This window comes from Babylonia areolata, chromosome 9, assembly GCF_041734735.1.
Source record: "Babylonia areolata isolate BAREFJ2019XMU chromosome 9, ASM4173473v1, whole genome shotgun sequence".
NCBI classification, from domain to species: domain Eukaryota; kingdom Metazoa; phylum Mollusca; class Gastropoda; order Neogastropoda; family Buccinidae; genus Babylonia; species Babylonia areolata.
The window spans coordinates 42,078,081-42,092,023 of NC_134884.1; the positions used below are offsets into that span (position 1 = coordinate 42,078,081).

Sequence of the window (13,943 nt, forward strand, 5' to 3'; positions counted from 1 at the left end):
TCCTATGCCAAGCCCCAGCTACAGTTAATAGGAAATCATTGTGCGAATGGCCATAAAAGGCTATAGGGCCTTCAACCTTTTTTTTTTTTTTTTTTTTGTTTTTGTTTTTGTTAATCTCGAATTTGTCAGTTCACAATCAACAGCAATAAGAACATTATTTCAAAAAGATGGGGTGGGTTTTATATTATGTCCTGTGCCTGCGGGAAAAGTGTAACCTGCTCTCTCTTCTCCCTTCTGCTCCCCTCCCTTCTCTCCTCTCTTCTCTCTGATGTTCTCAACTCCTGTCCATCACAGGCTGAGTGGATGACCATGCCTTAAGTGTCTGCATCTGGCAGAAATTTATACTGATGACATGTTTGATCAGGCCACACAATAACACCATAAAAGACATTGATCACTCATTCATACTCAATATTCTTCTTTTTCTTTTCTTTTTAATTCTTAGTGGTTTTGGTAAAGTTTGTGTGGACAATGTGATTAAATGAGTACAAACAGTAACAATACACAACTGTTGTTTTTCTGATGCAGGAAACTCTTGGGGTGTTTCTACTGTGTGTGTGTGTGTGTGTGTGTGTGTGTGTGTGTGTGTGTGTTCTGATGCAGGAAACTCTTGGGGTGTTTCTAGTGTGTGTGTGTGTGTGTGTGTGTGTGTGTGTGTTTTAAATCAACCTGCTGCGTGGCTCAAAGCAAACAGAAGTTTTAATACATGTATTCAGTACACTGTTGTCGGGCTGTTAAGTACTTTTAGCACAGTGGCAACTGTATGTAAACCTCAACCAAACTATTGCTTGAATGTTCCAGTCCACATGTTGCAACATGAAATACCTTGGAACTGAAACTGAACTGAAAACTGTAGTATGCATACATGTGTGTATGCTTTTGTGTGTGTGTGTGTGTGTGTGTGTGTGTGTGTGTGTGTGTGTGTGTGTGTGTGTGTGTGTGTGTGTGAGTATACATACAAACATGCATTAATGTGCATGCAAACCACACACAATTTTGAGAAAAATATACACACAGATTTACCTTATTAATATAGATTTATATTTTTGTAAAAACAATCAGCACAATGGAAAGGTTACACGTCCTACATAGCAATCTGAAAATTAAGAACAGATTGTTTAAAAACAAATGATGAAAGATAGATTCCGAGAGAAAGAAAGGATGGAAGAGAAACAATGAATGAACAAAAGGAATGAAATAAAATCAGAAAGGAAGAAAGACAGAACACAGAATGGGACAGTAAACAGTAACACAGAAAATAAGATGCTGATCATACTTGTGCACACACACACACACACACACACACACACACACACACCAAACAAACAAACAGACAAGCAAAAACAACTGCATACAATAAAATGATTCATGAAAACCACTAAAAAGTATACACAAATTTCTAATGTCCCATGTAAATGTACAGAGTACATATCAATATCCAGCAGGCAATGACAGCATTTCACAAAAGCTTAAAATTCAACAATGCCTGGCAAAACAAAAATGAAACACAACTAACAAGGATGCTGAGGTAGTCAGGCCATTTGCTCCCAGGCAGCATACTTATGTGCCCACAGCCCAATAGAGAAATCTTTTTCTTCGATATACAGACACCCCCTTAACCCCTTCCTTCAAATCAGTACACTTTCACAGGTACACACACACACATATACACACATTTTATCATTGATCACATGCACACAAAGACACACACACACACACACACACACACACACACACACACACACACAGATGAACACACAAAGAGTCACATACATACACATTTTACCATCACTTACATACCTATTGTTGCACACACACACACACACACACACACATATATATGTGCGCGCGCACACACACACACACACACACACACACACAATCATACACATTCACACACAATCTCCATCCCTGTCTACCCCTTAGGGCACATCAGTCCCAGACTCCAAGGGCACATCAGGCTGACCCCTGCTCCCAACACACTTCACATGCGCAGCACTGTAGCAGCAACATCGTGTTCAGATGCCACATGTCTCCTGTGTGCTGAACGGAAAGCAAACCGCTGGTCACAGTATGCACAGCCATACCGCTTGATGCCCGCATGCTGTTTAGCGTTGTGCTGATGAAGTTCCAAACTGTGGCTGAAGTTTTCTCTGCACAGTTCACACACAAATGGTCTGAGGTCATGCTCGTTGTGCGTGTCCGCTAAATGGCGCTGCAGGGAGACGATGTTACGGAAGTGGTCAGTGCAGTACTGGCACTGCAACAGACTCCGCTGCTCCTCATCAATGTCGCGATCCTCGTGCCATGAAATGTGGTTCATCAGCGCTTCCTTGTCCTCACACAGCTGGAAACAGTCGCTGACAGGACAGGAGTACACCACAGCTCCGTCGGCATGGGAACAGTGCAGCATCTTGTGGTCTTCATATTCTGTCAGGTCTGTGAACAGTTCATAACACCTGGCGCAGACAAACTGATCATGTGTGGTGTGGTAGTGGTTCACCAGATCTGACAGGTTCCCTTCCAGTTCAGCTCCACATGTCTTACAGGTGTGCTGGACAGATTCAAGTTCGTTGGCATCCTCCTCCCCATCTGTCTCCACAGACGTGTGCTCCAGTAGGTGCTCTTCCAGTTCAAACCCATCCAGGCAGTCAACGTCACAAAGAAAGCAGAATTTCTTGGCAAATTTTTCATGCGTAGTGAAGACATGAATGTTCAATTGGTGAAGTCCATGGAACTTATCCCCACAAATGTTGCATGATACAACGTCAAACTTCACCATTTCTTCCCTGTGTAGCCTCAGCTCTGTGGGTGAGTCAAAAACTGCTCCACAAGTCAGGCACACCGATGCCGAAGCAAATTCTTTTTCACAGGATTTGCTCACCATCAGTCCATCAGAACTGAAATGATGACTGCTGACCAGAGGCTGTTCTGCACTAGAATTTGCTTCATCAGTTCCAGACAAATGTTCTGTAGCTATTGCTGCTGCTGGTGTGATGGATGACAGCATACCTGACTGGGTGGAGACCTGGAAATCCACAGCAGATGCCTGTGATGGATGGAAGGGCTCTGGCTGGTGAGACACCTCTGGTGGGTGGGGTGTCTCAGGGAGAATGGGGGTCTCTGGAGGCCCATGCATGTCTGGCAAGAGAGGAGTGGCTGGAGGGAGGAAAGCGTCTGCTTGCAAGGAAGGGGTTTCAATGGGAAGTGGTGGGTCATTGTCGATGTGGCCCTCTGGATCTAATGGAAAATCCACTGTTCCACCTTTTCCCACAAACACCACATACTTTTCTTTCATGAGGTCTTTAAACGAATCCTTTGACACGTTTTCAGCACAGATGGGTACATTCTTAATGGTAGGTTTGTAAGCAGAGGCTGTGTCACAATTGTCATTTTCTCCTGTTTGGGCTATCATGTTTGAAGCAGAGATGGGTATGTTTTCAATAGCTGGTTCATAAGTGAAGGCTGTGTCACAGCCAGTATCATCTCCAGTTTTGGCTTTCTTATTTGGTGGGGGGCTTACCTCCTCTTTACTTGTCATCGTATCCATCTGAAACTGAAGACTGTCGGTTGACTCATTCGCACCATGTGCCGGGGACACAGATGTTTCTGCCTTTCTCTTGCCATGCAAATCTTTGACGTGCAAACTCAAAGCTGGCGTTTCTATTTCAGTATCAGAATCTTCACTGGTGAGGGGTTTTGTGAACACTCTCCCCCTTCCCCGCCAACCTCGAGTTTTTCCTCTTCCTCTGCCGCCTCTCTTTGCAGTCTTTCTTCTTTTCTGCACCAGTCTTGTACTGGACCAAACTGACTCTTTTTCATTAGCAGTTTTCTCATTCTCAGCATCTTCCACAGGGTAAACTGATGACTTCAATACCTGCTCTCTGTCCAGCTCAGGTGTTCTAGGTGCATGACTGATGGCGTCATTCACTCTCCTTCCTCTGCCTCGTCCCCTTTTTGGGGTAGGCAGCACAGCAGCAGGCGAGTCAGGATGCCTGTGGTGTGTATTTAAATGGTCATCAATGCTGCTTGTTCGGGGTTTCAGAACCATACAGGTGACACAGCGCCAGTGAGTTTTTCCAACCAGCACCACAGCCTCCGGCAACTCCATGTCTATCGCTTCATCACCATCTGCAATATGATGCACCCCATCTTCTGGAACATCAGTTCCAAAGCACGGTTCCATTGAAATATGTGAACCAGGACCACTTAATGACTCATTATCTGCATGAACATTATTACTCATCTTATGATTCCTGTTAGAGGCAGACCTCTTTGTTGATGAATGTGATTTTGTAGATTTAATCTTCATGATTTTTTTTACACTTGCAAAAAACACCAACAACAAACAAAATTAATGTCAGAAAAAAAGAGTGCTAACACTTTTCTTCACAGTCCAAGCATCTGGAGAACATGACAGGATACCAGCAGAGATGAAAGTGGAAGACAGATCATTCTGTTTGTTACACCTGTTTCAAGATGTGATGAGGGTGATGTCTGTTTGTGTCACAAACACAGTTGGTGACATTCTATTGTCACTGGCAATGTCTGCAACAAAATAAAAGTAGAATTACTGGTCAAGCATTGAGATGCCAATGATAGATTATCATACACCCATATCAACGCACATGATATGGAAACTTACCTAGTTTACCATCCAAATCAAAGAAACCCATTCATGCATAACCTGTGCCTGGTACAGTAAGCAAATATTGTCAGTCCATTCTGAATGGTGCATGTATCATTTTGCTGGCAGTTTATTTTTTTTATTTTTTTTAATGCATTTATTTGCTTATTTATCATCATTGTTGTCTTTTTTATTTTTATTTTATTTATTTATTTATCTATTTATTTATTTTATTTTCATTATTATTATTATTATCATTTATTTATTTTTTGATTATATTATTATTATTTATTTATTTATTTTATTTTATTTATTTTTTCTCAAGGCCTGACAAAGTGCGTTGGGTTACGCTGCTGGTCAGGCATCTGCTTGGCAGCTGTGGTGTAGCGTATATGGATTTGTCTGAACGCAATGACACCTCCTTGAGCTACTGAAACTGAAACTGAAAGTGGCAGTTAGATTGAAATGTTTTTCCTTCTCTTTCACACTGACAATGATGATGATGATGATATGGATACTTACATAGTGCCTATCCTCAATCGGAGACCAAGCTTTAAGTGCTTTACAAATACAGTGTCATTGACATAACAGGCACAATCTGAGTAGAGCTGACTGACAGCTGCCATTGGGCGCTCATCATTCATTTCCTGTTCTATTCAATCAGGTTTCAGTCATGCATACACATACACACACATACAGACATGTTGCACTTTTTATGTGTCATGACTGTTCATTTATTTACTTCACAATGTTGGCAGCCATATTCCGTTGTTGTTGTTTTTTGTTGAGGGGTGCTTGCTGGGTATAACTGGTTGAGAGGTGAAACAGGGGAAGGGCACAGTAGCAGAATGGCTAGAACACTGGACTTTCAATAAGAGGGTCCAGGCTATAATCTCAGCAACATCTAGTGGATGAATAGTGGAGACTGTTTCCCAATCTCCCAGGTAAATAGATGAGCAGACCTGTTGTAGTAGTGTCTGAACCCCCTTCATGTATAGGCACACGGAAGCTTAATCTTCACTGGCTATCGTGGGTCGTACACGACCCAGAAGGGTACAAAAACGCAAATATCTCGGCCAATTCTTAATATTTTTCTACGAAATTTCAGAAATGCTTCCTACACCTAAAAGGCCAACTTTTGCCAAAAAATGAAAAAAAATTCATTAATCAGTTAATGAGTAATTAAAGGTGATGTTTTAACTACACATGGACACTTGTGTGGGTCGTGTATGACCCATGCTTTTTAAAGAGGAAAAAACGTGGTCACCCCTCGAAAGCTCTTGTGGGTCATGCACAACCCATATCTTTTTAATAGTGATTTCAGGTGGTAGTGAAGGAAAATAAAGAAGCTTCACTTTCAATAGCCTCACTACCCCACTACTCTCCCACTGTGGTGAAAAGTGTGTGTGTGTCTGGTCTGTGATAGTGAGTGAGGTGCACTTTGACCTTAAGTTGTGAACAAATTGATGATGGAGGTGTGTGTGTGTGTGTGTGTGTGAAAGAAAGAGAGAGAGAGAGAGAGAGAGAGAGAGAGATGTGTGATACAAAGGTGTTGTTGTTGGATTTGGAGAAAGTTGGTAGCATAAAAAGCCCAATTCAACAACTGAACAACTAAGAAAATACTTTTGCAAATTATTTTCTTAAAAAAAAAAAGAACTTAAAAAAATGGAAACAGTGTGTAAGTGACTGAGTGTGTGTGTGTGTGTGTGTGAGAGAGAGAGAGAGAGAGAGAGAGAGAGTGTGTGTGTGTGTGTGTGTGTGTATGTGTGATTTTGCTTCCCCATCCATGTTTGGAAAGGGCTTCTCTCCTCATGTGTGTGTGTGTGTGTGTGTGTGTGTGTGTGTGTGTGTGTTCAGTTGGTCAGTCCATTCAGGATCATTTCCCAGAAATGTGACAGGCTTACCACAATATTGCAATGAACAAGTTGTGTGTGTGTGTGTGTGTGTGTATGTGTGTGTGCGTGCGTGTGCGTGCGTGCGTGTGCGTGCGTGTGTGCGGGCGTGTGTGTGTGTGTTTGTGTGCGTACGTACGTGCGTGACTCCGCGCTTGCTCTGAAGGTGTATGTGAAAAGGGGCCCAAATCAATCATACCGTATGATCATGAATCGAAATCGAAACTCGAAAGATATTGAAAAATCTGCATCAAACCCAAAGCTACCTGCCCTTTCCTGAACCTAAACTGATATATCTCTTTCACTTTTATTGAAGAATCAAGAATGGAAGAGTACAAACAATACCTTGTGAAATGTGACACCGAAACGAAGGTAAAGCTGATCAAAGACAAATCCAAGATACCTTCGGCGTCCATTTTGCCAAGGGTAGTCACTCTTTAAGAAACATTTAAAAAAAATAATGTGGTTTGTCTTTTATTTCTGACTTCATTGAGACGGAATGACTTTTATTCCTAATTTTGACCAGAAAATACCCTCTATATTAAATACACGTAATCACACTTATAATTCCCAACCTTCTCGTTCATGTGACTTACCACATGATGTTCAGTAAACACTGAAACGTCAATACTGATTTTTATTAATTATTCTCCTTGGTTTGAGAGTGGTCTTTCGCCTGGAGCGTTTTGTTCCTGCACACAGCGATAATTCAGTTCAGTGTTCATCACAGTAATCTGAGCCCAAGATTTGCCGACAGAATTATGTTCTCTGTAGCCATAAAACAGTGAAATAATTCAGCTTTATGATCAGATTGCGGTAATTCTGGAAGTTCGCTACAGGAATTTTGAAACGCACTGCAAACTCTCGTCTGGATTGGTAAGTTATCGGACTTGGTGGAATGTTTTCATTAGGTATTGTCATGTTTCCTTGTTTCTCTGTGACTCAAAAGAGTTAATGGGGATAAACTCATTGTCATTGTCATTATCAGGTTAGAAATTTGCGTCACTCTGCACCCTTTATTCCACGTCGGTTATTATTCAGTTTCGTTGATTTGTGATATCGAACTCAAAACAAAGACAATGAAGCATTTCTCATTCTGAAATTATGTTTCTTAATGTACATATTAGTGTGTGTGTGTGTGTGTGTGTGTGTGTAGAGGGGGAAGGGATCTTGGGGTGAGGGGGTTGAAAAGTGTAGCTGCTGTGTTGTATTACTTGCTTGTGTGTATTCAGCTTTATGAATGCAGTTTTTTTTGGTTTTTTTGTTTGTTTGTTTTTTTAGCCTTGGTCCAACCTTTTGCAATGCTGTGTGTGTGTTAAACTCAGCTGTGGGCTGAGATAATGTGTAGAATGGGTGATGAGCCTGTGGATACACAAAATGGAGTAATAAAGATTTATTGTATTGTACTGAAGACTATGATACATGTACACTCAAAGATTTATTTATGCACACAGAGTTACACAGACACAGACAGGGAGATTTCTTTATAAACACACACTCATACACACACACACACACACACACACACACACACACACACACACACACACACACACACACACACAGTATGTACATGAACACACATTTGTGCATGGCACATACACACATGATGCATACAGTCATACACAGATAGACTCACTACAACACACACACACACACACACACACACACACACACACACACACACACAGAGTATGTAAATAGATTAACACACATTCATGCATGACACACACACAAGTATTCAGTTATACAAAGACTCACTACAACACACACACACACACACACACACACACACACACACACACACACACACACACACACACACACACACACACACTATGGGCTGTAGATTTTGTGGACAATGACTACAAAAAGGGAGCTAACCATCTGATAGCTGACTGATGATGTCTGGGTGGTTTGAGCATCAATGTGTCACAGCTTCCAGTTCAAAATCATCACATTTCTGTCACAACGGTGCTTGATATATATATATATATATATATATATTTGTATTGTATTGTGTTACTCTTTTGTCACAATAGATTTCTATGTGTGAGATTCAGGCTCCATTCCCCAGAGAGAGTGCATTGAAACACTGAGAGTGCCACCATTTTTTTTCTACCTGCAAGTGTACTTGTTTTCCTATCAAAGTGGACTTTTCTATAGAATTTTGCCAGGGATAACCATTTTGTTGCCATGGGTTCTTTTCCATGTGTTTAGTGCATACTGCACACAGAACCTCAGTTATTTTTATTTTCAGGAGAAAATACTAGCACGTGTGGGTATCAAACTTGTGTGCTCAGATTCTTTCGCTTCCTAGGCAGACCCGTTGCCTCTAGTTCAACACTCTACACACATTTCTTTTTTTCTTTTTTTTTTTCCAGATCTCTTAGATTAGCTGATCATTAGATGTTGTTGCTGTTATTACTGCTGCTAAGAACTACAAATGTGGATATTTTCATCTAATTATTGAAGTAAAGGAAAATCAAACATGAGGTCACCATGAGAGTTAGGAATGAAAGGCCCTAAAATTTGGGACAATTCATTCTTTATTAATTGAGGATGAATTAAGATAGGATGCTGCTGCTGCAATGGATTTCTATTTGGGTCTGGGACTATGTGCCAAGGCTGTACTTTACACTACTTTTCACACTTTTATGCTGACGTCCACCAGGCTTAATAGATACAGGCCCCTACAGTATTGGTCAAAAACTTTGAGTAGCACTCGTAAAGAAGCATTGTGAAGTTAACAGCCCTTGACTGCATGGTCTCACTCTTACCATGTTAGCTCAAAGCACACTCACCTTTAGGTAGGAGCTGGTCATTGGCCAAAAAGTCCCACCTCTGACTGGGTTTGAACACTTGTTCTTACAGAACCCATTAATCAGTAACACTAACCACTTTGTCACTGATGTATCAGTAAATGCATTGGAACTGGAACTTAAAATGGAGAGTTAGGGAGAAAAAACAAAACAAAAAACTTGTAGAACCCTTAGTTGGTAATGAAATAGAGATCTCCTTTAATTAGTTCACTGATTAAACTGTTTTCATGATTTTCATGTTTCAGATCAAGCCTCCCAGTGATGTTGCCATTCACAGAGATGACCAGAGAGATTTCCACCAAGTGTGTAATCTGCCTTGTCTGTGTTGTCAACAAGTGGAGGAGCTGACTCTGTTTCCTTTTCTTTTTGGTTGATTCCTGACCGTACCCTGCATCATGCATCCTAAGGTGATGCTGGTGGTGAGCAGAAGCCACTGGTGGTGTGTGGCCTGCAAGGTTCACAATAAAAGGACGGTCAGCATTGACCAGCACCTACAGTCTGCCCACCCGCATTTTGCTGTCATCCCACCTGCTGAGACCTGCACCACCAGTGTGGAGAACACGTGCTGCCACAGTGATGGTGAGCTTGACACCGCTTTCCCCACCAAAGACATTTTGCCATTAAAGACTGTATCATCATCTGAAACGAAGAAAAATCCACTGCTGGAAAAAGAATGTGAGGTCCAGAAACTAGTGGGGAGAGACACACTGAGACAGTTTTGTGGACGGCAGAAGAGGAACAGCCGAAGGAAATCTGGTGCAAAAAATGAAAGACAAGGTGATATTGTTGCTGATACTTACACCAGCAGGCTTACTTCCAGAGATGTAGATGAAGACTGTCAGTCACTGGATGAGGATGCTGAGTATCTTGAACATGTATCAACAACAGAAGAAAAGGCTGATGAAAAGAGAACTCAAAGAAAATCACAAGCAGTACCCAAGATTGCACATTTACAAACACAACATAGTATCAACAATGGAAGAAGGAAAGGGGGCAGAAAGCCGGCGGCAGTCAAAACATTAAAAGATCAGAATAACGTGACCGTTTCCAGCAAAGCAAAGGGAACTGTCAAGAGAAGAGCCAAAGCGGTGGATCAGTTGTGCTCAGAAGCAGAGGAGGGTTGTGAAGACTCAGAGCTAGTTAATGTAAAACAAGAAGAAACAGCTCCTGATTATTCTGAAACTGAGACAGCTCATGCATTCGGTGAGGTTAACACTGTAAAGCTGGGAAAACACAGCCGCAAGAAACTGAGACAGGTAGACAAATCCAAAATTGCCACTTCTTGTGTGCCGTGGTTGTTAGATTCGGGGCGAAAAGCAGGTGAGAAAGTGACTAAAAAAAACAGGAGACCCCTCACACCAGAAGAGAAACAGGCCGTCAGAAAACTGTATGGTGTTTGCCTGCCGCATGACCAGCCAGCACACTCACACATGCAGAGTTTGAATATGCCAGGAGGGACCAGAAGACAGTACGGCACTGAAGCTCCGTCCATGAGTACGGAGGAAAATCCCACTTCATTGCACAAGATGAACCCAGAAGAAGATTCTGTGGCACTTCACCGAAGTTTCCTGGTGAACATGTTTTCACAAGGCACACGTGACTATTTCATGGACAGCTCCCGAGCTCATGAAAACCTGTACCCCGGTTATGGGGGAGGCGCGTACAACCAGCAGCATCACCAGCATTCCCTGTACACTTCTCAGGCCTCAGACTTTTATTCACCTCTTCAGAACATTCCGTCTCAGAGATCAAACCTGATGAACTTTCAAGCCTACGCTCAGCCTGCGCCTCCACTTTTAACAGCTCCAAGTGGAGGCGACTCTTTGAGGCAGCAGCAGGGGGAGGTGAGTGGGTATTGTGGACAGGACATGACGGGCCTGTCTCATCTACACCCCGCCGTACCGCCTGCAGTCTGCCCTCCTCCTCCCCTCACTGCCACAGCACCGTCTGTACCCACCACCAACTACAGCATCACCACTGGGCCCCTTTCTGCTGTTCCTCACTCTGTCCCTCCTTCTGTTGACTGTGACGTGAAGTCTGATCCAGCTTCTCTTCACCAGACACACACTGTGCCTCAGAATGTTCCCAAACTGACCGTCAGTGTTAGTTCTAACTCACAGAACCACTGCAGTATTTGTAAGCAAACATTTGAATCGGCAAGCGCGTTTGCGAAACACCAGAGTGAAGTGGCTGGCTTTGATTCTGTGGACTGTAAACGTTGCAACTTTGTGTTTCATGGGATGCACGAGCTGAACCTGCACGTGTTTACCGTTCATGAGGTGGAAAAGCAGGCGTTCTGCTTCACTTGTGATGAAGATGCTACCGGGATTGAGAATCTTGAGCGACACGTTCACAAACATGCCCACAGCTGTGAACGGCAACTGAACAAAATGCGATTCCACGACTGCAGACTGTGTGGTGAAGAGCTGCCCAGTTCTTACGCCAGTCTCAGAACCCACTACTACCAGCACCACGTAGCTCATGTCTGCAGCGAATGCTTCCAGCACTTCATGGACCTGCAAGCCTACAAGGTACACTGCCGAACCCACGGTGGGAAGCTGTTTCTTTGCAGCATTTGCGGCACCAAGTTCGAATCTGTGGAAGATTTTGAAGGACACGCCCCATGTCCGGAAGACATCTGGGCAGAAGATGGGAAAGGGGATCAGTGTGGGAAGTGTGGGTTGTGGTGCCCCAACCGAGCGGTGGTTGAAGCTCACCGCAGACAGCACCGCAGTCAGGACGACGTGCAGGCCTACAGGCAGGGAGCCAAGGTGGGCTTCCCCTGCATGTCCTGCGAAAAAGTCTTCAAAAACAAGCACGCCTGTCGCCGCCACGTGAAGATGGTCCACCAAGGCGTGTCCTGCTACAAGCACTACTGTGAATACTGCGGGAAAGGCTTCCTGACGAAAGGCCACATGAGGGACCACATCGCCCTGCATCACCTCAACATCAAGCGCTACAGCTGTGACTACTGCAGCCAGCAGTTTGTCTGCGCGCCCACCTTGAGGCGCCACGTACGGAAGGAGCACACCAAGCACAAGCCGTACGAGTGCCAGCATTGCGGAGAACGCTTCTTTGAGAAGACCCCTCTGCAGCGCCATCTGACCCAGCACACGGGGTTAGCTCCCTTCATGTGTGAGCACTGCGGCAAGGGTTTCTACACCAAGCACAGCTTCACCAACCACGCCTCCACACACTCCTCGGTTAAAGACTTTGTTTGCTCAGGCTGCCAGAAGGGCTTCACCCGGAAGTATAACCTTCAGGCCCACGTCAAGATATGCAAAATGTTATGATGTTGGAGCACGGGGCCTGGCAGTCACGGGCTAAAGATAAGATTGGTGTCAATGTGATTAGAGAACATTATTTGCAAAAGAACAGTTTCCTATTGTTTATCAGAAACTAGGGTCTTTGAAAGCGCCATACACAGGAACGCATGCACACACATTGCCACATACGTGCACTCTTGCGCATCCGCGCGCGGGCGCACAAACACACACACACACACACAAACACACACACACACACACACACATAGAGTCACGCATGCACACACACACACACACACACACACACACACACAGAGTCAAGCATGCACACACACGCGCGCGCGCGCGCGCATTTATGTTCAGTGACACATGTAACCATATATGCATACACAAGTGATAAATGTGTACATGCATTCACACAGGCATGTTCATACCCATGTATAAACTTGTAAGTCATGCTGTTGTAATATAGGATACATACAGCTGGAATGGGTTGATTCCGTAATGAATTATCATGAATACAACAATGAAATACTACCTCGTTTTCAATGATATTCTTGTTTATGTTATTTATGTTGTTGGTTTTTTTGGGGGGTTTTTTGTGTGTGTGTGTGTGTGTTTTTGTTTGTTTTGTTTTTTTGTTTTTTGGGTTTTTTTTACTTTTGGTTTAGAATATCTTCAGTGAGGAAAGGAAGATGTGTGAAAGAGAGGGAGACCAAACCAAAGTTGATGATTGCCTTGATGAATCTTTGGGTGTAGTATGTCTGATTGATAATGATGTTTTACGGATATCTGAATTGCATATTTACATGTACAGGAAGTATTATTGAATATGTTAACTGAAAAAAAAGCCTTACCTTTGTATGAAGTACTGGCTTGTATAGCTGGATATTTTAAAGCACAAGATCATAATTATAGATGGATGATTTTAAGGACATAATCATGTAACTTGATATTTGAAAGTACAGGGTCAAAGATGGATGGGTATTTTAAAGAACAGGATTTTATGAATATAGGATCGTATAGCAGGATATTGATTTTAAAGTACAGGGTCATATATTTTTAAGTGCACAATCGTGCAGCAGGATATTTTAAAGTATAGGATCATGTGACTCGATAAAGTACAGGATCATATCGTTGGTTATTTCTAAAGCACAAGATCGTATAGCAGGATAAACACACACACAAATTCACTGCAGCAACTGTGCACATGCATAGCCGTTCTTTTCCTGGGGATCAGTGGAGAATAACCTGTTTTATTTTTGAGTTTTTGAATATGGTGTTGATGGACTGAACATCCATTTTGCTTTAATTGCTGTACATTGAATGGTCTTTA

General features: G+C 42.9%; 2 protein-coding genes across 2 annotated transcripts; one reads left to right on the forward strand and one right to left on the reverse strand.

The window, feature by feature from the left end:
• Positions 1-1,861: 1,861 nt before the first annotated feature.
• LOC143285880 (uncharacterized) lies at positions 1,862-6,973 on the reverse strand. The gene is made up of 2 exons (XM_076593323.1): positions 6,865-6,973; positions 1,862-4,548 (listed from the first exon to the last, which is right to left on the reverse strand). The coding sequence occupies exon 2, from the start codon at positions 4,310-4,312 to the stop codon at positions 1,985-1,987; it is 2,328 nt and encodes a 775-aa protein (XP_076449438.1). The 5' UTR covers positions 4,313-4,548; positions 6,865-6,973; the 3' UTR covers positions 1,862-1,984.
• Positions 6,974-7,208: 235 nt separating this feature from the next.
• On the forward strand, positions 7,209-13,182 carry LOC143285881 (uncharacterized). Its single transcript, XM_076593324.1, has 2 exons — positions 7,209-7,395; positions 9,587-13,182. The coding sequence occupies exon 2, from the start codon at positions 9,737-9,739 to the stop codon at positions 12,632-12,634; it is 2,898 nt and encodes a 965-aa protein (XP_076449439.1). The 5' UTR covers positions 7,209-7,395; positions 9,587-9,736; the 3' UTR covers positions 12,635-13,182.
• Positions 13,183-13,943: the final 761 nt, after the last annotated feature.